Below are 27,537 nucleotides of genomic sequence, written 5' to 3' on the forward strand. Positions count from 1 at the left end.
CACAATGCTTTTATATTTTATTCACTGGAATATGATGAATCAAACAGAATTCAGAATTCTGACCAAAAATATTCAGGTAACTACAATTGCTTAATTAAATACAAAAAAAATATTGTTTTAAAAAGACCTTAGACTGCCTTTACATCTGGAACATGTAAAATTTTACCATCAATATGTTTTTTTCAATCCCCTCAAGCAAGAATTCCCAGCCTACACAGAAAGGTAACATTGTCTTTTTCTACTCATATATGACTTAGATCACACCCCAGTATATAAGGACAAAAAATAAATGTATAATAAAAAGATTGGATAAATCAGGAGAGGCTTTTTGGTCTTGAATTCTTCACCCACTAACAATGAAGCAGCACTGTAGGCAGCCCAAAACACACCAAAGAGCTTTAAAAAAACAAACAAAAAAGACAAAAGGCAGTGTATTAGCAAGTTAATTAACATTCTGGGTATCACAAAAATAACATTTACAGTATTTTTTTTAAAACAACCCTAACAACCAATTGTAGAAGCAGTAACACTTATTGAGAATGTTTAAAACTTGTTAGGAATATTCATCCTTGCTCTGCTCCCTGACTTCTGCAAATGAAGTCTTTTGTTATCAAACTTGTCTAATCACAGGAATCACCTTGGGTGCCTATTAAAAAACAGAATCCTGGGATTCATTCTAGTTCTACTGAATGAGAATCTCTAAGGGAAGAAGGGTCTAATTATCAGACTTTTTAACAAGTGTCCCTGGTGACTTAAGATACAGCAACTTTCGGAAAATTATAGGGATAGGCAGCTGAAAGATATTTGTTTCCTGAAAGAAAACTAATTGATCTTCACAAAGTAGAAATTTTTCCTTTTTTTTTCCCCAAGAAGTAGAAAAACATATTAAGTGAAAATTTTACACATTTATTAGGTAACAAATCATTTTCCCAGGACAAGGTAGAAGTATAGTGTTACATGGAAAGGAGGAAAACCATAATATTTTGGTTGAGTTTTCTTTTTTTTTTTAATGTTTGAAAATTTTTCATGATAAAAAAATTTTTTTTGCTTTTTTTAAAAAATTGAAGTATAGTTGATATTCTAATGTATAGCACAGGGAACTATATTCAATATCCCATGGTAAACCATAATGGAAGAGAGTTTTCTGATTATGCATGTGCTTAATTTTAAATTATTTCGACTAGAAATTTATATAATACTTACTAATATAGTCACTGAAGGCATTTTACAGAATAAAATGAAAGGAAGAACTATAACGGTAGAAATCAGGGAAACTATGACAGAAACAGACCTAGCACAGACCAGGGTTTCTCAACCACGCACTAATCAAATTTTTGAGCTGGAAAATAGTTGTGGGAAGTTGTCCTGTGCACTGTAGGATGTTTAGCAGTATCCCTGGCTTCTAGTCACTATATACTAGTGCCATCCCAGCCCTCCCCATTTGTGATACCCAAAAATGTCTCCAGACATTGCCAATGTCCTTGGGGGGCAAAATCGCCATCAGTTGAGAACCACTGGTACAGAGGTAAAAAATAAATACTGGCAGACTGACTAAAAATGTATTTGAGATGGTCCGATTTTATATTGTGCTTTTTAAACTAAAAACATACAAAAAACCCTGCAAGATATTTTAAACCTACAAAAAAATATAGGGAAATAAATGAAGTAAAATTATAATCAAATTGCATTTGTATGGTTAAATTTTTTTGTAAATAAATGGTTAAAGATTGGTAAGAGTTACAGAGGTTTAATGTTAAAAAAATTAGTGCTTGTAGATTAAACTGTATTCTAATGTTAGAGTTAAGTGATGAGAGTTTTGCAACATTATTTCTCAGCAAACTTTGGACTAAAACAAGAAACATGTAAAACAGATTGCTACACACAGAAGATTAAGTGATTAGGGAAAGAAATGTGGGGAAGAAACTCTAAAGTTTAAAAAGAATTGTATCCTAAACTTTTAATGATATAAAAAAGATTCTTCCGTTTTATAATAATACATTCACATGTTGCATAAAGAACATTAAGACCAATTTTCAGTTGAACTCAATGGCTAAAAATAACTAGAGGACAGTTTTAGCAATTTGGGGAGTAGTCTCAGAAGCATTCAAACAGGCTCTAACCCAAGTAAAACAACACACAAGCAGTGATCCTGAATGATTCAGTAAAGTGGTATGTTCACTAAGGCTAGATAATTAAATGCCAGTATGGGGCTAGCTCTTGTACTGTAAGACTTTTAAACTAAGTGCTAATAATGACAATTAAAAATTTAGGATTAGAGGAAAGAAAGCTCTTCTCCTTGGTCTCTAAAGTGTTCAAATAGTTCAAACATACAGAGATGTTCTCAAAATATTTGTTTAGCATTTATAATAATAACAGCTACCACTTTGCCTACTCTGTCAAGCACTATACTAGACATTATTTATACTTTAAAATCCATAACAATCCCTAAAAAGTAGTTAAGACTCCCATTTTGCATAGGAGGGTACGAAAAGATATCTCCCCAAGGCAAACAGCAAGTAAGTGGCAGAACCAGAATGTGAATTCAGAACTGACTGGTTCCAAAATCCAACTCTTCTCAATACCCAAGGCTTATATAATGTCAGTATTAGCCTGTAGTTACTCAATTCTAAAAGGAATAATTTCTTTTATATTGGAATTAGTAATAAACTTTAAGTAAAACCAAAACTCACAGAAGTTACTCTACTCTTAAGTATTTAAGTCGAAGTTCTATTTTCCATAAAGAAAAAAAATTATATTCACTGTGTAATATACATACATGTGTTAGAGTGGTCATTTATTTCCAAAAGTTGTTCAAAATTAATAAATGCCAAAATTTAAGTTCAATCAGTACTCAGTAATATTTAATGTTATCAGTAAATGTTTAAAGTGGGTACATATGTTAATATAAGCTTAACACAGCACAAAGAAGTCCTGATCTCTGCAACACATAAAAGCCAATTTACTAGAACCATATATCATATTTGATAAAGAACTTACTATTCAAATATGAGTGACAATTATTAAATAAATGTCCAGTCCCAGTGGAATATTATTTTATCTATTTTTAGCGAGTTTTTTTTTATTGGAGTATAATTGCTTTACAATGTTGTGTTAGTCTCTGCTGTACAATGAAGTGAATCAGCTGTATGCATACCTATATCCCCTCCGTCTTGGACCTCCCTCCCACCCCCCTTCCCAATCCCACCCATCTAGGTCATCACAGAGCATCAAGCTGAGCTTCCTGTGCTTTATAGAATGTTCCCGCTATCTATTTTACGCATGGTAGTGTACATATGTCAATCCTAATCTCCCAGTTCGTCCCACCCTCCCCTTCCACACCTGTGTCCACATGTCCATTTTCTACATCTACGTCTCTATTCCTGCCCTGCAAATAGGTTAATCTGTACCATTTTTCTAGATTCCACATATATGTGTTAATATATGGTATTTTTTTTCTCTTTCTGGCTTACTCCACTCTGTATGACAGACTCTAGGTCCATCCACGTCTCTATAAATGACCCAATTTTGTTCCTTTTTTATGGCTGAGTAATATTCCATTGTATATATGTACCACATCTTGTTTATCCATTCACCTGTTGTTGGACATTTAGGTTGTTTCCATGTTCTGGCTACTGTAAATAGTGTTGCAATGAACACTGGGGTACACATGTCCTTTTGAGCCAGTGGAATTTTAAATAAATGCCTCCCACAAAATCTAAGTCAGATGAACGAGAAGAAAATTTTAACATTATATAAAAAATTCTCTGAGTGTAATACCCCAAGGTCTGATTTGCTCTTTGTTCTTTATTCTGCCCTAGACATACATTATAATTTATGGCCATTAAAAGGGGAAAATAAAAGAAATATAACTGGTATAATTAGTGAGTAAGGTCACTGTTCCAAAACACTACGAACTGTTTGATAAACATATGTTATAGATTACAAGATTCTTAGCCAGAGAACTAGTACAGTCAGCTCTTATTACCTGTGGGTTCTGCATCCACCGACTCAACCAACTGTGGATCAAAAATATTTGGGGGGAAGAAAAAATTCCAGAAAGTTCCAGAAAGCCAAACTTGAATTTGCTGCAGTACAGACAACTATTTACATAGCATTTACATTGTATTAGGTATTGTAAGTAATCTAGAGATGATTTAAAGTAGATGGAAGGATGTGCACAGATTACATGTAAATACTACACCATTTTGTATAGGGAACTTGAGCATCTGCAGATTTTCTTGTCTGCGGGGGGTCCTAGAACGAATCTCCCGTGGATATGGAGGGACAACTGTATACTTTTTTTTTTTTTTACTGGGAAACAGTAAACTACTTTTTATAACACACTACTTACTTTTATAAGTGTAGACACCACTTCAAATGATCCAACCACCAAAAGTACAGGGGCTATTACAATGAGAGGAAGTAATGAATATCCTATAACTCCAAGAACTTGGCCATATGCAACCTGTGAATTTTCAAAACGTTAAATAAATATCACAGAAATCAAGACACTTATTTTTAACCACTATTAAACATCATATATACTTTGTTGTACTTACATAAATGTGAGAATTAAGAAAAAAGTATCATACCCATTATATTTCAAATTATCATATAGTCTCTTATATTCGTGGACAATGTCAACAACCCACCGTGATTTCAATTATCAATTCTGATAATACCCAAATCTACATTTCCTGCTCTCTCTCTTTTGAGCTTCAGACTTATATATCCAATTACCTTGAGTATATCTCTTAGTCACTATCTCCCTTGTTGTAGGAGGATTATTTAAAGGAACCACAACCATCTTATTCTGATGAAAAATTCAAGTCTAGAGAAGCTAGATGTGACAAATGCAGACTAGAAGGGAAGGGAAAGAAGGTAGGAGGACTGAAGAGAAAAATATTTTTTAGTGGCTACTGTGTGCCACACTCTGTAACAGAGCTTCACATACTGTGAAGATCAAAGGCACTAACAACCCTATGTGGTATTACTGTCCCCATTATGAAGAAAGTGATTCCAGAAACAAAGGGCTTTGTTCAGGAAGGCAAAGCTAGTTGGTAAGAGTTCAAATTAAGATCTAGGTCTTTTAACTTCTCTATCAACAGTCCTAAATTACCAAAACATTTAGTGATACCTTTTTTCACATAAAAATTATATGAGGTTTTGTAGAATGTAAGAAATAATATGCAAACAAATGTCCCTGTTAGAATTATTTTAAATTTTCATAAGCAGAGTGAGAAAATTACATAGATAAATGTTATTCTACATTTATTCAAGAGTTTTAAGTTAAGATGATGGATTGAGTGCATATATCTAATACCATTCCTTCCTGAAACTCCATTAAAAGGGAAGGAAAAAAGGAAACTCCTTTTTATAAGAGGCATAAACAGGAGATTAGAAGACAGAACAAGAGCAACTTAATTTTGGAAACTGGAAAGCAGAAGAACAAGAGCTTGGTGGAGACCTTTCCACCAAGTATGAGAAAAAGGCTCAAGAGTTCTGCATTTAGCATTCAGTGTTCATAGAGTAATAAGCCTGATATGAGTCAGCACCCACATGATATAGTAACTCGCCTGGCATCCCTTGTGCTTTACCCTCTCCACAGAGAGTTGAATTCCAGAGTGCTGGAATTCCTAGGTTTATAGTAATTCATAAAGTCTAATTTAATGGATCAGTGATTCTCAAGGTGTGGCCCATGGACCTCTTGGGGTCCCAGAGACTCCTCTAAAAGACTGGAACGTCTTTTTTGTAATAGGGGACTTCCCTGGAGGTCCAGTGGTTAAGACTCCACGCTTCCACTGCAGGGGGGCACAGGTTCAATCCCTGGTCGGGGAATTAAGATCCCGCATGCCTCAAGGCATGGAAAAAAAATTAAATAAATAAAACTTTTAAAAAAAACCCAAAAAACTATTTTTTATAATAGTAATAAAACATTATTTGCCTTTTTAATTGGGTTGATATTAGTACTAATAGAACAAAAGCAATGGGTAAAACATGCTGCTTTAGCACAAATCAAGGTGGCATGAAACATACTAGTAGTTACTGTGTTCTTTACTAACCCACACTCACAGGAAAAGAAGAAAAAAAGCCAGTTTCACTTAAGAATGTCCTTAATGAAGCAGTTAAAATGATTAATTTTATCAAGCCTCAACCTTTGAATATGTCTTTTTAATATTCTGTGTAACAAAATGAGAAGCACACAGAAAGCATTTCTTCTGTATCTTGATTCAGTGGTTATCCCAAGGAAAAGCATTTGTACAACTGTGTGAGTGAAGAGTTGAATTAGATGCTTTATCCACAGAATACTATTTTTACTTGAAAGAACAACTGAAAGACAAACTATGATTATTCAGAGTTAGGTATTGACAGGCAACATGAATGAAAATGAATCAAGTGAGCCTATTATTTCAAGGAAAACAACTGACAGTATTTCTTCCAAATTACAAAATTCTCTCTCTCAAGCAAAAAGTAGAATTTTGGAAAACTTGTATCCAACACTGTTATCTTGATAGTTTTCCAGTACAGATTTTTCTGATGAAATAGGTGGTGCTATTAATGAATGTGATTTTCTGACATTGTATAATAAAACGAGTCAACATTTGGAAGATCTACAAAGCTCAGGGAACTAATGTTTTCTTAGTTGACCGTGCATGGGTAAAAAGATCCATCCAAAGTGAATTTCAATGATACAGCGTATAAAAAGTTCACTGATACGGTTTGAGATTCCTCATTACAACAAACCTTTAAGAAAATATTACTTGTTGAGTGTTGATGTAGTATCAGAGTAGAATAATCATAATCATCCAAAAAAATGTATTAAAACACTCTTCCTTTTAAAATTATATACCTGTGTGAGGCCTTATTTTTTACTTTAACCAAAATATAGCGTAACAATTGAATGCAGAAAGCAGATATTAGAATACAATTTCCACTAAACCAGACATTAAAGCTACTTGCAAAAATGTAAAACAATACCTTTTTCTCACTTTGTTTTGAAAAATAGTTTTTATTAAAATGTATTTTTTATGTTAAAATGTAATTGGTTTACTTTTAGTTTTAAATGAAGAAATATATATTTAAAATTTTTATTTTAATTTCTAACATGGTAAATATCAATAAATACAACCTACAGAAAGAAATCTCTTTGGGGACCTGAGATCAAAAAGTTTGAGAACTGCTGTAACAGAGAATGCATTGCATGCTTCCCTAAAAAGCTATAAATTATTTATGAGTGAAATTGGATTTTTTTTCTTTCCTCTTTATTTCTCATAACATTTTTACTAATATTTACATCACCTTAAAAGAAGTAGCATAACTTAAAAGCAATTCTGGGACAAAAAGCAGTTACAATGAACATAGCTACTGATACTGCCTGCAGTATCAAAAATAAAGCTTACCATAAAAAACAAAGGCTATTTTCAAAATTAACCACTTACTTCTCCACCAAGAACTCTGGCCAGTAAGAAAATTGTTAATGAACCAAATATCCAAATGGTTATAATCCATGAGACCACCTTAAGAGAAAAAAAATTCATGCAGTTAATATCTGTGTACCAAATAAGCTAATAATTTCCCACGAACTCAATTCTCTACCATATAAGATATTTTGGTATACCCAACTTCAGGTCATAGAGAATTTGGGTTCCCAGGTAAAACTTAACAAGACTATAAATGTGTAATGTAATTTTACATCCAAATTGAAAATTTAGCAATGATCAATTGCCTAAGGAAACCTTAGTATTTTATGATCTATAATAAAAGAACTGCAAAGAAAGACCAAACTGTTGACTCCCAACCCCTGCTTTATAGCATTCTGGAAGGTAAATTCATCTGTGAAACAAGTTACCAGTCTTCTCAAGAGGTCTCTAAAATTTACATTAATTACACATTTATTCAAGTAATAGAATGTGGATGATACTTCACACAATTTTAACTCCTGAGACTTGACATAGTAATGATACATGCATATATTTCCAAGTTCTGTCTGCTTGGGGGGTGTCTAGAAATAATGACACCCAGTAGCAACATAAGCACACTTATTGCCCAGATCCTGGTTTCTAAATATTCCCCAAAAGGCACTAGGACTCCCTAGAAAAATGACTGATTCCAGGGCTGGGACAGGGACAATAAAAGGTGAGCCCAGAACACTCTGTGGAGTCAGAAAGAAAGGAAGCACTCAAAAAAAGATGGGGATATGTCAAAAGGATACAGAAGGTAACCTGAAGGAGCTCCCAATGGCTAAAACTGCAACAATCTGAGCAATAAAATAAATGATAGTACTGTATTATAGTCCAGAAAATAAAATAAATATCCATGAGTCCATACTGACAAAAATAAATGATTAAGTAATGACAAAGAAACATTCTATGGAGATAAGAATCTTCTGTTTTCAGCCTTAGAACACTTTGTTCAAATGAAAGATTATATAAAATAGATAAAATTCATATAGAGATGTTCTACATGAAGGGTTGATGGTGGGTAGGAGACCAGAACCCCCATTCAACTTCTTCAATGGTCCTTATACTTGCAACATAATACTTGATATGAACTACTGATCCAAGGTAAATATTAATAGGACCAGTGTTATATAACATTAAGGGTCTTGCTATGGAGAGAACACTCTGGATTATCCGGTGAGCACTACATGTAATCACAACTGTCCTTTAAAAAAGGAGGCAGAGGGATCCGTGACTACAGTAGAGAAGGCAATGTGACAAATGGAAACAGACTGCAGTGATGCAGCCAGAAGTCAAGGAATGTTGGCAGCCTCTAGACATGGGAAGAAGCAAGCAACAGACTGTCCTGGAGCCTCCAGAAGAACCAGCCCTGCTGACATTTTGATTTTAGCCCTTTAAGACTCAATTTGGGGGCCTCCCTGGTGGCGCAGTGGTTGAGAGTCTGCCTGCCGATGCAGGGGATACGGGTTCGTGCCCCGGTCTGGGAGGATCCCATATGCCGCGGAGCGGCTGGGCCCGTGAGCCATGGCTGCTGAGCCTGTGCGTCCGGAGCCTGTGCTCCGCAACGGGAGAGGCCACAGCAGTGAGAGGCCCGCGTACCACAAAAAAAAAAAAAAAAAAAAAAAGACTCAATTTGGGTTTCTGACTTTCAGAACTGTCAAAGGATAAATCTGTATTGTTTAAGCCACTAAACTTGTGGAAATATGTTATAGTACAAAAGGAAACTGATTCATTTCCAAATCACTCTGTGGTAAAGAGTTATTTTTTACTCCCCTAAAGCCTTAAACTAGGGATGAGGGAATGATATGCATGTGCCGTATTTTGATGATAGAGGTAAAGCCTCTGAGAATAGGACAAAGTATTACATAAAAACAAATACTGATGGAATTCTTGTCATCATTTATTAAAAAGCTTACTTTAAAAAACAGAACTGGGCTTCCCTGGTGGCACAGTGGTTGAGAGTCCGCCTGCCGATGCAGGGGACACGGGTTCGTGCCCCGGTCCGGGAAGATCCCACATGCCGCAGAGCAGCTGGGCCCGTGAGCCACGGCCGCTGAGCCTGCGCGTCCAGAGCCTGTGCTCCGCAACGGGAGAGGCCACAACAGTGAGAGGACCCACATACCGCAAAAAAAAAAAAACAAAAAAAAAAAACAGAACTAAAAATGAATAAAAGATAAGAACATGAGTATTGTGTTTCAAACTCTTTATCCTTTGGAGAAATCAGAAAGGGTATGGGCAGCTGGGAGCAGTCCCAACCATTTTACCCACTTGCCATACAAATACTAATACTTTTTATGAGAATGATGATGTAGAAGAGTTTGGAAATCATTAAGCCAAGGCACTCCCCACTTATTTAATTAAGAACAGCCTGTAGGGATAAACAAGTGAGAAATAATGGGTAAAGCTAAAGCATTTCTCAAGCATGAAGTACTACAGTTAATATTTGGCTATTTTCAATTTTAAAACTCTTAAACTATTTAGAATTTGTGAAAAGTAAGATATACTTACCCTAAACTGTCCATATAATGATATCATGGAAAAGAAAAGAACAACAGCCAGAGGACCCCAAAAGTCAGGATTGTCTCTCACCACTTGCCTATTAAAACCAAGTGATGGCATTGGCATCAAAACACATCGAATTTTGTAGTAAATATCCTTTAGGTCGATATCCAATTCTTCCCTATAATTTTAAAATAAGAATTCTTAAAAAGCACACACTTCTGAATACTGAGACAGTTGCAGCAGAATTTAAGAAAAGCTTAAATATAACATTACAGTCACCACAGATCAACAAAACATTTGCATTTGAAGTACCACATTTCACTGGTTCCATGATGAACATTTTCATCATTTCAGCATCTCTAAAGTTGGGTTGCATCTCACAATAGCTGGTGTCTTACAACTGCTGTCAGTCTGGAGTGAAGCCAAGTGCTTTCAAGATCTGCCTTTCCTTTTGCCAGTCTCCTGGAGGCACTATCAATTTGGGACTTTAAATAAAATTCTCTGCTTGAGACTTTTTGGGACCATACTGATAAATCAGACTGCAATCCTTTATTCTCACAGACACTTTTTCTTCCAACACCCCACCCAGTGCCAAACAGACAAGCAAACTTCCTTGCTGTCTCTTTTTGTATGGTAGGTTATTTCTCATTTATCCTTACACTAAGGAGATAAGATAGCCCTTTGATATCCTAGCTTTATGCTGTCTTAGGTACTTTTTCTGTTTTATCAATAAACGTTAAATAACTGCATCTTATAATCCATACCATCTTAGATGTGATGAAATTTGGTATATTAACATTAAGAAACAGGATGTTTTAGCACTTGATCTACCAATAAGTACTACAGAGAATAACTTGGTAATACCTTGATTTTACAAAGCTATAGGTTCTTCTTTCCAAAATTGTTAAATTCTTCACCTTTTTTCCCCAAGTGGTACATAATCACTTAAAAATTTTCAAGTACTATGAAGAAAGTGAAAGTATCCCTATCGTCCTCCCAGTGGTAGCTCTAGAATTTCTATATGGGAGAGAGTTTGGAGGGGTAATCTTTTTGGAAATCTTAAACTGAACTTCCATAGCACGCACCCAAGCACCTTGTTTTTTTACTTACATTGTATGTTCACTTCAGATAGCTATAGACCCAGGTAAGTCCTAACAGTTTGGAGTATATTTGTGTGTGATATAGGATTATGATTCTTTTAACTTTTGCCATTCAGTAGGTTAAAAATATTCTCTCATTATTTCAGTTTTACTAGTTACAGTTGACCTTGAACAACGTGGGGGTTATGGGTGCCACCCTCAGTCAAAGATCCACATATAATTTTGACTCCAAAACTTAACTACTAATAGCCTACTGTTGATCAGAAGCCTTACCAATCACATAAACAGTTGATTAACATATATTTTATATGTTACATGTACATCTACGTATACTTTATGCATTCAAGACATACCTTTTTCTTAATTTTTTCGATACTTCTAGGCTACATGGTTCGTCTGTGAGTTTTTTCACATTGTTGCAAACTCAAAAAAATTTTCCAATGTATGTATTAAAAATAATCTATGTACAAGTAGACCTACACAGTTCAAACCTGTGTTGTTCAAGGGTCAACTATAACAGTAAAACTGAAAATAGCTAAAACGTTTGACCAAAAAGGTTAAGATTTTCTATACCTGTCTTAAATAATATGAAAAAATACAATCATCCCACAGACTAGCTCTAAAAACCAAAAAATACATATTATTTTTACATACAAGAGTGGCTTGTTATCTTCAGGGTCATCATCTTCAACTTCCAAAAGCCAGCCATATCCTCTTTGTCTCAGAAATGTAGTAGCTGTAGACTCTTTGATAAAATCTCCACCAAGGTTTAACTTGACATCTGGGGATGCTATTGAACCACTGAGATCTTAGGAGAAAAGAGGGCAAAACTATAAACCAAGGTAAAATGTGTGAATCCTAACCAACACGAGCATATATCCAACTAAATAATTCTCACTTGAAGATCTCTACATACGAACATCTGCTACTGCATATAATCTTTGTATTTTGTAGTTGACAGTGCTAAAAACAAGACAGCAGGCCCAAAATGGAGTCACTTATGCTAAGTCTCATGTCAGCAAGCCAAGACTTAATTACAGTTTTGGCCTCTCCCAGAAACAGAATCTTAAACTAGTGAATCAGGAATCACCTGGTCAGCACTAGTGAAGTAATCTGCCAGACAGACCCCTGCAATCTCCTAAAGGAAAGTGATCTTGCCATAACTAATCCACTTTTAGCTAGTATAACTTCCTTGTCCCATTTCCTTCTGCCTGAAGTCTTTCATTTTGTACAGCTCCTCAGAGCTCCTTTCTATCTGCAAAATGGGATGCTGCCCATTTCATGAATCACTGCATAAGTCAATAAAATCTTTAAAAGTTACTCAGTTGAATTTTTTTCAGTAATGATATCTAAAAACCACTTTCTATTTTTACAACAAGAAAATGAAAACGAGAGGTGAATTCACATGAAAGGTTTCACATCTAACTAGCTAGCCTTGTACCAGAATCTAGACTTATACCTGTAACTTTAAAATTTAAATGGAAGATATATACAAAATATATTACAGGATATCACTTTGGTTTTTTTGTTTGTTTGGTTTGGTTTGGTTTTGGCTGCACTGTGAGGCTTGCAGGATCTTAGTTCCCCGACCACGGACTGAACCCAGGCCTGGCAGCAAAAGCACGGAGTCCTAACCACTGGACCCCCAGGAACTCCCAACAGGGTATCATTTTGGATTCCCTTCATTATTATGTACATTATGTGCCTCAGAACAAAGTGATGTATAAATTCTCTTTAAAGGCATTACATATTTATATATACAAACCATTAGACAAAATTATTTGCTAAAGGAAAACCGCAGATAACTTCCCTTACTTTTTCATATATTTACTCATACATTATTTCTTTTAAAACCAAATATCTATGCTAAGTGCCTCATATATTAATGCTTAGTTTTGGATAAATCTGACTAGTAAGAGTTTCCTGCTATTTCAGCTAACCTTTTTCTTTATATAATTACATCATTTATCTTTAGTTTTGGCAAAATAAAGGTTGTTGGTTTTTTGTTTTTTGCTTTTTTTTGCGGTATGCAGGCCTCTCACTGTTGTGGCCTCTCCCATTGCGGAGCACAGGCTCTGGACGCGCAGGCTCAGTGGCCATGGCTCATGGGCCTAGCCACTCCGTGGCATGTGGGATCTTCCGGGACCAGGGCACGAACTCGTGTCCCCTGCATCGGCAGGCAGACTCCCAACCACTGCGCCACCAGGGAAGCCAAGGTTGTTGGGTTTTTTTTAGATCAATTCTAAAAAGCAGTGAAGGGCTTCCCTGGTGGTGCAGTGGTTAAGAATCTGCCTGCCAATGCAGGGGACACGGGTTCGAGCCCTGGTCCAGGAAGATCCCACATGCTGCAGAGCAACTAAGCCCGTGCACCACAACTACTGAGCCTGCGCTCTAGAGCCCGTGCACCACAACTACTGAGCCCGCATGCCACAACTACTGAAGCCCGCATGCCTAGAGCCCATGATCTGCAATGAGACGGCACCACAATAAGAAGCCTGCACACCACAACAAAGAGTAGCCCCCGCCTGCTGCAACTAGAGAAAGCCCGCGTGCAGCAACGAAGACCCAACGCAGCCAAAAATAAATAAATAAATAAATAAATAAATTTATATAGATAAAAAGAAAAGCAGTGAAGAGACTCTGTTATCCACATTACAAAATAAATTCCACTCACAGTCTGTACCAGTGCCTTAGAGGTTACAGATAATCACAGTAGTACATATGTCAAAATTTCTGGTCGAAAAAAAATTGGGAATAGTAAAGAACTTGCTTGAGTTCATACAGGAATTAATAAAAAAAAACACATTTGTACGACCAGACAACATGCACTAGTAAACAACCATCAATGCTGTTAACTAGAAGTAACAAGACTGGAGTGATACTTTATTTATCTATTTATTTTGCGGTACGCGGGCCTCTCACTGTTGTGGCCTCTCCCGTTGTGGAGCACACGCTCTGGACGCACAAGCTCAGCGGCCATGGCTCACGGGCCTAGCTGCTCCGCGGCACGTGGTATCCTCCCGGACCAGGGCACGAACCCGTGTCCCCTACATAGGCAGGCAGACTCTCAACCACTGTGCCACCAGGGAAGCCCCTGGAGTGATACTTTAGAAAACAATTTCGGCAACAGCAAACCAGAACACTCAACACAGACTCTCCTTTCCTGGAGATCCTATACAGTAGAAAGAAGAGCCTAATTTGCACATTACCCTAAATTCTAGGTTAGCTTTTTTTTTTTTTTTACAACTTTATTGGAGTATAATTGCTTCAGAATGGTGTGTTAGTTTCTGCTTTATAACAAAGTAAATCAGTTATACATATACATCTGTTCCCATATCCCTTCCCTCTTGCGTCTCCCTCCCACCCTCCCTATCCCACCCCTCCAGGCGGTCACAAAGCACCGATCTGATCTCCCTGTGCTATGCGGCTGCTTCCCACTAGCTATCTACCTTACCTTTGGTAGATACCTTACCTTTGTCACAGCTTACCCTTCCCCCTCCCCATATCCTCAAGTCCATTCTCAAGTAGGTCTGTGTCTTTATTCCTGTTTTACCCCTAGGTTAGCTTTTGGGAGCTGCCATTAAAAAATTTTGGCTTAAACTTCAATCAATGAGTGGATCAATTATGAGTCACATAATGATCTGGTTCTGACAACTCCTGCAATTAATTATAATAAAGTTTGCATTCTGAAGCTAAGTCCTAGCTAAGCTACTAATTAATACAGCAAATCATTAATGCCTTCTGGTCTCCAGTTTCCTATTCAAAGTTCTTTCCAGGTTTAACATTACATGATTCTAAAAAGCTTTTATAGTTTAGTTTATTCAGCTAGAGATAAAATGCAAGTACTTTTGAATTCACTGTCCTTCCCTACTTAAAGCCTAAAAATAGTCCCTATAGATGCTAATTGCCATAGAATCTTGTGATTAAAATATTCTCCCAAAATTACTTTCTGCTTCTTTGTCTTACTCTAAGTTGAAAATGAAAGCGTTGAAACTTAACTAAAATTCTACTTCCAATAGGCACAAAGAGTGCCTTTCTTGATTTAACAAGAGGAAAACTTAGAACAGGAAGTCATTAGTATAGCAGTGACATTAAAGGTTTTGGAATTATAAGGCAGGAAAGGACCTTAACAACTGTTTCCTGGCCTCTAGAAAAGATTGCACTTAAAGTCCTTAATCTAAGCCAAAAAAAGGATATATAAATTATAGTGCTAGGGAGTGCTGTGAGAAAGAATTGTATATGTTTAGCAGTTTTTCATAGCAGGGGTGCAGAACCTCAAAAAGACACCTGTAGCTTATAATTTTGTAGTGTTTTCCATTCTATGCAAAGAAGGAAAATATCATGGACGTATGTAGGAGAATGCTAGAAACAGCAGTCTGACAAATCATCCAGTTCCCCCAAGACACAATTACATGTGAGTTAAAAAAAAAAAAGCTGGAGGGGTGGGATGGGGAGGGTGAGAGGGAGGGAGATGCATGAGGGAAGGGATGTGGGAACAGATGTATATGTATGACCGATTCACTTTGTTATAAAGCAGAAACTAATAAAAAAAAAAAAGCAACAGAAAAGTAAAAAAACTCAGTAGTTAGCCTAACACGTGATCAAGTTAACATGTAAAAAATAATGTCGGAAGACAATGAGAAATATTCAAAAAAAAATAATAATAATCACTCCAGGAGCACAGCTGTCTTACATTAAACCACAGTAAGAACCAGCTAGCTTGATCATCAACTCTAGGACAGGTGTCCAGAATTATAAAACACTAATCTTAAATTAATATTTTCTTACTACACTATAATATTCTTGTCATTTTCTAAGTAAAAAACAACATAAAGATAATAATAAATATAAGTGGTTTTAAGATGAAATAATCTTTGAAAGAAATCTTAAAAATGTTTCCACTACTGTTTGGGTTCAGAGTGAGGAAAGAATATCAGCAAGTTTCAAGTTTTATTAAAAGCCACCTGGAAAAAATGCAGAACAAAACTTAACAGTAATTTTCCCTCCCTTTCAACTCAAGTGTATTACTGGGTGAGGGATCTTTTCTCTGAATCTTCTCCTCAGCCTGAGAACTTCACTTTGAAGAATTCAGTCAGTGTAGTATGAGAGTATACTCAGGGTGAGATTTACTGATCTCCCCCTACAAAAGTTCTAGATTTCTATGAGAGGAGAGTAATCTGCAATGAACATGAACATTTTGTTGGTACTTGCCAACTTCTTATATACATGAATAAGCGTTTTCTTACTTAACAAGCAACCAAGAGCAAGGACAAAAATAATTCCATTTTATTTGAATGAAAATGAAATGAAATCCATGTGTGCTTAAATCTAAACCAGAATTGACTATTTGTGCAGCAAAATAAAACAAGCACATGTTTCATATTAAAGGGACAAATTCCACTGTTCCATTTTAGTTATAAAAACATTTTAATGTGTATATAGGCCAATGAAAGAGCTCAAGAAACCAACGCAAGTATATAATGATTTTATAATTGCTAGACCTATATGGGAGTTGATTATGTTACTCCATGAGAAAAAATTTTAAAGCCTTGTATAAAATTGTGTCCTAGGTTATATAAATATATATATACTTTAAAATTTTTTATTTATTTTTGGCTGTGTTGGGTCTTCATTGCTGCGCGCGGAAGCGCCTTCTCTAGTTGCAGCGCACAGGCTTCTCATTGCAGTGGCTTCTCTTGTTGCAGAGCATGGGCTCTAGGCACACGGGCTCAGCAGTTGTGGCTCACGGGCTTAGCTGCTCCGCGGCATGTGGGATCTTCCCAGATCAGGGCTCGAACCTGTGTCCCAGACACTGGCAGGCGGATTCTTAACCACTGCGCCACCAGGGAAGCCCCTAGGTTATATTTTTATTCATATCATTTTGGTTTACGATTTCAGTAGCTTTACTATTCAATATTGCCAGTTAATTTTCATATTGCACATAATATTAATTAAAATCAATTACATCTCCTGAGCCTACCTTTAGAAAAATCAAATCCCATTTTGGCATAAATCAGTTATCTAACAGAAATTTCTTTTATTTGCCTTATGAGTCTTTTAAATTTTATTTTGAAATAATTATAGATTCACAGGAAGTTGCAGAGAGGTTATATGCACCCTTCACCCTGTCTCCCCCAATGGTACCATACCATCATAGGTACTATCAAAACCAGGACACTGACACTGATACAGTTGATAGACCTTATTCAGATTTTACCAGTTTTAAGTGCACTTATTTGTGTGTATAGTTCTATGCAATTTTGCCACATTTATAGATTTGTGTAATGCCTTACAAGTTTAAAATTTATGAAAAGAAATAGATTAATTTTTTAAAAGATAAACCTTGCTTAACTACCTTGTTTTCTTCCCAAGAAAGGTTGACTAAAAAGTCATTTTCAATTTTCAAACAGGGAAGAAAAACTATTCTTGCACCCATTATATATCATATATTGTACTTCTTGAGCACATTGTATAGAAGATACTTGTGATAATATCTATCTGGATATAATTTTTAAAAAATCAAGTAGGAAACTTTTAAAGAGGAAAAACTAAAGATTCCTCTATCAACACTACTAAACTATATTAGAAGTGACATCTTTCCTGGGGAGGGGGAATGTCACACAAAGTAGGCTAAATGGACACCTTAACAGAGTAACAGAAAATTGTTTATTCAAAAAAGCCTATTAACACAAAAATTACTGCATTATTATGTCTACAAATTATTGATCACAATAAAGTATTATGAGTTGTATATACTATCATTTTTATATAGGAGTGTCTTAGTCTGTTTAGGCTGCTATATAACAAAATACCATAGACTGGGTGGCTTATAAACAATAGAAATTTGTTTCTCACAGTTCTGGAGGTTGGAAGTCTAAAGTCAGGGTGTCAGCATGGTCAGGTAAGGGCTCTCTTCTGGCTAGCTGACTTCTCCTTGTGCCCTCACATGGCAGAAACGGGTAGGGAAATCTGTGAAATCTTTTTTATAAGAGCATTAATCCCATTTATGAGGGCCCCATCCTCATGACCTAAGTACCTCCCAAAGGCTCCACTTCCCCACTGGGCATTAGGATTTCAACATATGAATTTTGGGGGACACAAACATTCAGACCATAAAAAGAGGCAAAAACACTGAGGAAGGCTGAGCTCAAATAGCAATATATTGAGTCCAGTCCTCTTCTGTAGACTTATACAATCAAGTGTCAGCTTAACGTAGTTATTTCAAAAGCATCTAAAACTCAATATTCCAAAACTGCATTCTTGATAGTTAAGGTCTTCCTCCTTCTTATCTCACTGAATAGTACCACTAATCCCATCTAGCACTGTAAACCGCAAGTTTAATTATCCTTGACAGTTTCCTTCATTCACATGCTCCCCACACCATTCAACCACCACTAAATTCTATCGCTTTTACCCCTAAATATTTTTTGAACCTGCCCACTTTTCTCCATTTCTACCACCTGCACCATGCTAGTGCAAACTAACATCTCCTGCCTGTATGACTGTAATGGTCTACTAACTCCTCTCCCTAGTCATTCTCTTTCCAATCCATTCTTATCTATAGCCAGAAGAATATTTTTTAAATGTAAATCTTTCACTCTCCCGTTTAAAATCCTTCAGTGGCCTCCCACTACTTTTTCAGCTCAAATCTAACAATCTCGATGCCCTATCTACTTCTCCAGAACAATTTTCTGCCTCCCTACCCACCGTGACCCTATGCTCTAGCCATATTAAGCCTCTCAGTTCTTTGAATGAACCAGGATCCCTTGTACCTCAGGAACTTTGTACCAGGCTGTCTCCCCTAACTTCAGATAATTAAATGCCACCCATTCTTCAGTTCCTAGATAAACTTTTTTTTAATATATAAATTTATTTATTTTATTTATTATTTTTGGCTGCGCTGGGTCTTCGTTGCTGTGTGCGGGCTTTCTCTAGTTGCGGCGAGCAGGGGCTACTCTTCCTTGTGGTGCAAAGGCTTCTCACTGCGGTGGCTTCTCTTGTTGCTGAGCATGGGCTCTAGGCAAGCAGGCTTCAGTAGTTGTGGCATGCAGGCTCAGTAGTTGTGATGCACGGGCTTAGCTGCTCAGCGGCATGTGGGATCTTCCTGGACAAGGGCTCGAACCCGTGCCCCCTGAATTGGCAGGCGGACTCTCAACCACTGCACCACCAGGGAAGTCCCCTAGATATACCTATTTAAGGAAATTTTCCATGATCTCCCTGACTAGATTAGGTTCCTTTCATAGTCCCCTGGACTTTTCCTTCAAAACATTTATCACTGTTTATAATTATGTATTTGTATGATTGTTTGGATAATGTCTGTAAGTTCGCTGATGGGAGGAACTAAGGTGTGTTTGTTGTCGTTTTGTTTTGAACATGTATCTCCAGTACCTATAACAGTGCCTGGCCCATAGTAGGCAACCAACAAATGTGTGCTGGTTGGATGAATTAATTAATATAAGGGCAAATAGCTCCACAGAGCTTATATCAAGAAGGGATATTAGAGGTTTTTAATAAAGTAAATATACAAAATCAGATTTGCATTGTGTAAACATAATCTTAGCTGCACTGTGGAGGACTGATTTAAGTGGGGAGAGATTTGAGGAGGGAGTATGGTCAGCAAAAAGTATAGATGAGAAATGGAAAGGACTTGAACTAAGGCAATGTCAGTAGAAAGGGAAGAACAGATTAATTATATAGCTATTCTGGAGCTATTCTGAAATAATTTGATGACCAACTGAATATGAGAAAGTGAGAGAGAGACTAGAGACATGTTTCTGGCGTTTGGCAAAAGGAACTATATCACAAACAATAAGTCATTTTCACTTTAGTACCTTTCTCACTTTCAACATTGGTTAATTAATCCACCAATAAATATTTAAGGATTACCTATTTCTATAATGCCCTGAGAGTGATATAAAGAAGTGAGATACCTCAAGGAGTTCAAAATCCAATTGACAGTATATCCAAGCAATGGAATTTTATTCAGCCACAAAAGGAATGAGTTACTGATTCATGCTGTAACATGAATGAACCTTGAAAGCATTACGCTGAGTGAAAGAAACCAGACACAAAAGGTCACATATTGTATTACCCCATTTACATGAAATATCCAGAATAAGCAAATCGATAGAGACAGAAAGTAGATTAGTGGTTGCCAGGGACTGGAAGGCAGGGAGGGAATAGACAGTGACTGAAAATGGGTACAGGGTTTCTTTTTGGAGTGCTGAATATGATAAAAAACCCTATTAGTACTGTAAAACACACTCTTCTGTAAGTAAACGATGCCTATTGCCAACAGATCACAGGTGCCATAGGAGTAAAGAGACCTAAGCTATCAAAGAGGTGGTCAGGAAGGCTATGTGGAAGTAGAACTGGAATCTGGCCATGAGAGATAAGTGGATGAGCAGAGAAGGAGTAAGAAATCATTCCAAAGATGGGAGAAAACATCTGCAAATGATGGGACAGACAAGGCCTTAATCTCCAAAATATACAAACAGCTCATGAGGCTCACTATCAAAAAAACAAACAACCCATCTGAAAAATGGGCAGAAGACCTTAATAGACACTTCTCCAAAGAAGACATACAGATGGCCAGTAGGCACATGAAAAGATGCTCAACATCACTAATCATTAGAGAAATGCAAATCAAAACTACAGTGAGGTACCACCTCACACCAGTCAGAATGGCCATCATTAAAAAGTCTACAAATAACAAATGCTGGAGAGAGTGTGGAGAAAAGGGAACCTTCATAAACTGTTGGTGGGTATGTAAGTTGGTGCAGCCACTATGTAAAACAGTGTGGAGCTTTCTCAGAAAACTAAAAATAGAATTACCATATGATCCAGCAATCCCACTCCTGGGTATATAGCCACACAAAACTATAATTCAAAAAGATACATGCTGGGACTTCCCTGGCAGTCCAGTGGTTAAGACTTCACCTTGCAATGCAGAGGGTGCAGGTTCGATCCCTGGTCAGGGAGCTAGGATCCCACATGCCTTGGAGCCAAAAAACCAAAGCAATATTGTAACAAATTCAATAAAGACTTTAAAAATAGTCCACATTAAAAGATCTTAAAAAAAAAAGATACATGCGCCCCTATGTTCATAGCAGCACTATTCACAACAGCCAAAGCATGGAAACCACCTAAATGTCCATGATAGATGAATGGATAAAGAAGATGAGGTACATATATACAATGGAATACTACTCAGCCATAAAAAAGAATGAAATCATGCCATTTGCAGCAACATGGATGCAACTAGAGATTATCATACTAAGTGAAGTAAGTCAGAAGGAGAAAGACAAATGCCATATGATATCACTTATATGTGGAATCTAAAATATGGCACAAATGAACCTATCTACAAAACAGAAACAGACTCACAGACACAGAGAACAGACTGTGGTTGCCAAGGGGGAGAGGGGTGAGGGAGAAAAGGACTGGGAGGTTGGGATTAGCAGATGTAAACTATTATATATAGGATGGATAAACAACAATATCCTATAAGCATAGGGAACTGTATTCAATAAACTATAATAAGCCATAATAGAAAAGAATATTAAAAAAAAGAATGTCTACATGTGTATAACTGAGTCACTTTGCTGTACAGCAGAGACTAGCACATTATAAATCAACTATTCTTCAATAAAAAAGAAATAAAAATTTTAAAAAAAGATAGAAATCATTCCAAGGAAAAGAAAGGGCAGAGATAAAGGCATGGAAGCCCAAGGCTTATAAAAGGCACAGAGTTCAAAAGTTGTGGAAGATAGGTTGGGGACAAAGTGTTCAGAGAATAAATATCAGGCAAAAAAACCCTAATTTTTTTAAACTTGCCTTTATAGGTAAGTGTTTCTTTATGTATGTTCTGTGGAATCTGGATCCTATGAGATGCCCTACACAAAAAGCTTTTGATATTCACTAAGTTTGGAAAACCCTGCACACTACAACCTCCATTTGGAGTTTCAGAACTAATATTGGCATATTAAAGGCTCTGGGAATTCTGCATTAAGGAAACTGGTTTAACTTAGCTTAACACATTATTTACCAAATTTTTGTCATGCAACCTTTCCCCTTTGGGAAACACTGCTGAAGGTCCTTCTGTAGATGATAGGAAGCAAGTCAAGTTCCAGCAGAATGGTAGGAATTGCTGGATGCTGAGGAAACAGGAAATAACAGACATAGTTTAGCTGTGGAAGTATGGAAAAAGGGAAGTAGTAGATTTAATTAAAAATTCTGTCAATTAGGAGGGGACCTGTGAGTGATGATAGTGATGGAAGAAACAGAGGAGAAATAAAAAATGCTAGAGAGAAAAACAAAGAAAGGTTCCAAAAGAGGCAAGAAGATATGCGAATAAAAGCACTAGTAGAGGCTTATCCTCGGAAAGGAAGAAAGGCTTCCTTTAAGATCTGGAGGAAAGGTGAATGTTTTGATATACATAAAATGATCTTTAGAGGGAGAAAAATATGAGGACGGGAAAATGGCTATTGGGTGGCTTAGATCATCTTTCTTGGTTAGTTGTCTCTGTTCATGCCCTTTCCAACTACTTGTTGGACTTCTGTTGAATTAGTGTTGGCTTCAGTTCTAGCAGCACAACACCTTTATCTTAATCAAAAAGTATCATGTAGTCATCGAACATTTATTAAGTTCCTGCTATATACCAGGCTCTGTGCTAGGCAGTGCATGTGATACTGGTAGACAGTAAAACACAGCTTCTAACCCCAAGGGGCTCATGGTCTAAATCAGCATTGTTTTAGGACTGTGAAGATTGAGAAGTATAAAATACAGGGACTGCTTCGACCAATTATTGCATTTGCATAATTTTTAAGTGAATGCTCTTCCCTCTTTTCAACCTGAAGAACTCCTCCTTTTCCTTCAAAATGTACTTCATCTGTCTCTGAAGACTTCCTTGATCCCTTCCTGCAGTTAACCATTTCCACCTTTGGATCTCTTTTTTTTTTTAATTAATTTATTTATTTTTGGCTGCGCTGGGTCTTCCTTGCTGTGCGCGGCTTTCTCTAGTTGTGGCGAGCGGGGGCTACTCTTCGTTGTGGTGCACGGGCCTCTCATTGCGGTGGCTTCTCTTGTTGCGGAGCACGGGCTCTAGGTGCGTGGGCTTCAGTAGTTGTGGCATGTGGGCTCAGCAGTTGTGGCTCATTGGCTCTAGAGAGCAGGCTCAGTAGTTGTGGCACACGGGCTTAGTTGCTCCACAGCATGTGGGATCTTCCCAGACCAGGGCTCAAACCCATGTCCCCTGCATTGGCAGGCGGATTCTTAACCACTGCGCCACCAGGCAAGTTCCTGAACCTCCTTTTTTATAGCATTTATTATGCATGATGAATTTTTAAAAATCCCATTCTTATTAAGCCATTTCTTGGTTAGGGACTTCCTCATATACAGTCCCTTGCATATGGACATACTCCATCCTACATATACAAAACATTACCTATCTTTCAAAATTTGGCAAAATATGACCAATATTAAACTGTCCCTGATCTTTTAGCTATAAAAAATTTCCTCCTCTTTTTGTTGATCTTTCATAATATTCTAAATCAGTGCCTCTCAAGCTTTAACGTGCTTATGAATCACTTAAGGATGATCTTGTCAAAATGTAAATTATGATTAAGGCAGATTCTGCATTACTAGAGCCCAGTAATGCCAATGCTGCTGGTCTGTGAAAATAAAGCAGGCAAAGAATTACTTATTTGTGTGATACAAAATAAAGTCAAAGGACTGTCTTAAAGACTTCTATATTAACGGTACCATTACTTTTTTTTTTTTGGCTGCGTTTGGTCTTCATTGTTATGTGCGGGCTTTCTCTAGTCGTGGTGAGTAGGGACTATGCTTCGTTGTGGTGCGCGGGTTTCTCATTGCAGTGGTACATTCTTGCATTTATACACATGCATTTCATTACTGCTTTTGGATGTAGTTTTACACCACAGAACTGAATATTAAGTCTGGATTTCATTATTCATTTATTTATTCATTTACTAGCTTATTCACATAGTCTACGTTCTTTTTTTTTTTTTTAGTCTACATTCTTTTAACTTGTACTTATGGACCTTGCTTTTATACACATTGCCTTAAGTAATTTTCACAATATTCTTATAAGTGTGATTTTCATTTTATGGATGAAAATGTGAGTTTATAGAAGCTATGTAACTTGGCCAATATCACATAGCTTCTGTAAGAGTCAGAACTTTAACTGAAGTCTTCTGGCTCTAAACCAAAAGTTAGTTATACCATCCAAGTTAGTTATACCATCCAAAATGTGCTAGGTTTTATAGTCCCAAGTATCAATGTCATAGGAGATAAAAGAAAGCAGAAATCATTTATTCCTTCAACAAACAATTACTTTGTGATGTTAATATTCTGGGTTCTGTGCTAAGTGCTGGGACATAGAAAAGATTAGGGACATTTCTGTTTCTGAGGAACAGTTAAGCAAAGTTTCAGCAAGAAAGGAGTATCTAAATTCAGCCTTCAGTTTCATCTTGGGGTAAGAAGGAGAAAAGCATTCTAAGCATGAGGACCTGGATACACATAGGTATGGAGACAAACACCAAGGCACATTTAAGAACAAAGGACATGTACAAATTAGTAACGATAAGTATCACTGAGAAAGAGACTTGGACAGAATCTAGAAGCAAGGTATACAATAAAACCTCTACCAGCTGAAAACATCCATGGTTAGATAAACACCGTAAGAGGGGAAAAGCAAGAATTTACATGACACGCTTAGGAATCAGAGAAGAAACTTGGTGTTGCAGAGTCAAATGTTTATGTTAGAGAACAGTAAAAAAATAACCGTGGCACCAACTAATACTGAAACCCAAAGCAGCAGCAACACTGCTAACAAATACTGAGCACTTGACTCTTCCAGGTGTACTAAGCGCTTTGCATTTGCAAAATGTTTGAGCACTTGGGTATTATTATTTCTCATTTTACGTATACGAAAACTGAGGTTAAGAGAGATTAAGTAACTTGCCCAACATCACATAGATAGTAATTGGTAAAGACAGGATGCAAATCCAGGACTCTATACTTCAGATACACTATTCAGTTTACAAAAATATATGTAAGACACATCATGGTTTAGTATAAAGAAATCTTAGGACACAGAACACTAGCTCTTAATTCCAGATCCTTCATGTGGAGGTTACTGAACTTCTCTAAGCCTCAGGTTCACTATAAAACACAGGAATAATAAAGCTCAGCAGGAGTCTTAGAAAGACCAAACAAGCCATTTGCTTAAAATACTGTAAATTTAAACTGTATAATGTTATAAACTTGAGGGTATTATTATACAGATATCTATCCTTGTCTGTATATCCCTTGATATACAGGGAGTCTATACATTCTTGGAGGCTATACGGAGAAGTCTGAATAAATCTTATGGATTTTACTTATTCCAGGTTTCTTGGTTTAGTATATGGAGTCAATGGATTAGCTTGTTATATTATTGTCAGGTTTCTTAGGCATATTTGAGAAAGGTAATTCCTGGAGGAAGTGGGGGTATTAGAACTATAAACATGGATATATAATTCTGAACAAACATCAGGTTGTGATACTCAATTTTTTGTGTATACAGACAATTTTTTCTTAAAGTCTGGAAAACTACAGTTGGTTATTCCTCCCCAAGCACTAGGCTACCAAATGTAGATGAAACAAACTAAAATATTTTGGGTTGCTATATTTCACCAAATTTCCATATTACATTTAAATGTATCAGCTATGTTCTCTAGGATAAAAACTGAATTTTAATATAACCAAAACTACAGTACTATTTTTTTTAAACAACGCCATTCAAAAACCAAAACGAGAAAAGCAAAACAGAAAAAGGGAAAGCAATCTATATTAACTGATGCATTACAAAACTTGATTTCTCAGGAAGCACACTAGGTCCTTCTCTAGAATGAAATTTCTATAGTTAAGTATAACTTATTTTTCCATATCCAGCAGTTAAGTCTGGTCACTGGAAAATTACTGGTATACAAAGTCTAACAAAAGTAGCAGAGAAAGAGTCTGGTAAAGTACAGAGAAAAGGAGGAAAACAAATTCTCCCGCGCTGTAGAAAAATCTCTCCAGCACAAATGCTTCCTCAAAACAGGACATAAGGAAATCTGGAAAGCAACGGAAACTTCTTGTAATCCAGCTGGGTGTTCCCAAATATATCTGGGTACACTTCTCTGAATACTGAGGTCAAACACCATAAAATAGGAGGAAAACTGGAACGCTGGCAAGATACCAGGTTCCATGAAAACCACAAACTCCTCGAGGGAAATTAGTATTTGCAGCGCCTAATTTAATCTCAACAAAAAGTTATGTGCTGATAAATAACAAAGCAACAAGCTCTCGTTCCTCGTTCTCATTCTTTGACACCTAGCCCGGCCAATCTAACCATCCCTTTCTGAGCAACGCCAAGTCACTTTAGAAATAAAATCTTGGGGTCCCGTGGGTGCCCTCGAGGTGGGTAAGTCCACCAGAAAAACCTGCCACCAGACGGTGTAGAGAAAGCCAGAAGCTGACCGAGTCACTTGGAAAGTTCCCCACACCCCACCCTCGGCTACTCGGACCTCTCGGAAGGCCCGGCGGGAGCAGAGGGCTCGAGTCCCCCATGGGTCAGCTTCCTGCCCGTCCCCACAGGGCCACAACCGCCTCGGCCCCAGAAAGACACTGCCGCGTCCGCCCGGCGTCCCCCAGGGCGACGTACCCTCCCGGGTACGTCCCGGGGCTCAGTCTCACCTTCCGCGTCTGCTGAGGAGACAAAGGTGAAGTCCCCGTTAGTGGGGGAATACGCAGGAGGAGGGCCCGGCGGCTGCATCTCGCGGCCCCTCCGAGCCCGCGGCGGAGGAGGAGGCTGTGGCTGGGCCCAGGCCCCAAGGCGGCCGCGGCGCCGACCCGCACGCGCGCCCGACGGCGCGACCCGCGAGCCGAGATATGGAGGCTGGGAACGAGGCCGGAGATGAGCGCAGCTGGCCGAGGGGCTGCCCCTGAGGATCCCCCACCAAAGTCCTCTCGGTGGCTGCCGCCCAGAAACCACAACACCGGCGCCCTGACAGGACCATAACAGTGACAGCGTCGCTGCGATTGGCTCTTTGTAATGTGCTCGCCCATTGGCTCCCGGAGAAAGGTTCTGATTGGCTCTCCCTGTTGTTGATTCCGGAAGTTTACCCAGGACAGGAAGTTCACTTGTAATTTGTGGAAAGCTCGAGCTTCCCACTGTTTTTTGTTTCCGTTAAGTTTGTTCTCTTCTGGCTTTTCTTTATTTCCTCTGCTCTTGTTAACTGGGCGGGTTAAAGAATTTTAGAACCGGGAATGTTTTTAGAGGTCAGCATTGGTCCGCACCGGTCCAAGATCCCAAGATTCCGTTTACCTTAGTCATTAATTCATTGTATAGTATCTTGACTTAAATTATGTATCGTCTCTGAGACTCAGTTTCCTCACCTGTGAAATGAAGGGGGCTGGATTGGATACTA

General features: G+C 37.5%; 1 protein-coding gene across 1 annotated transcript; it reads right to left on the reverse strand.

The window, feature by feature from the left end:
* Window positions 1-26,882, reverse strand: YIPF4 (Yip1 domain family member 4; the record flags this gene model as incomplete). Its single annotated transcript, XM_079720956.1, has 6 exons — window positions 1-396; window positions 4,352-4,465; window positions 7,440-7,517; window positions 9,969-10,140; window positions 11,717-11,870; window positions 26,804-26,882. The coding sequence occupies 6 exons, from the start codon at window positions 26,880-26,882 to the stop codon at window positions 259-261; spliced, it is 735 nt and encodes a 244-aa protein (XP_079577082.1). The 3' UTR covers window positions 1-258.
* Between the last annotated feature and the right edge of the window lie 655 nt (window positions 26,883-27,537).

This window comes from Hyperoodon ampullatus (assembly GCF_949752795.1).
Source record: "Hyperoodon ampullatus genome assembly, chromosome: 15".
Lineage (NCBI taxonomy): Eukaryota > Metazoa > Chordata > Mammalia > Artiodactyla > Ziphiidae > Hyperoodon > Hyperoodon ampullatus.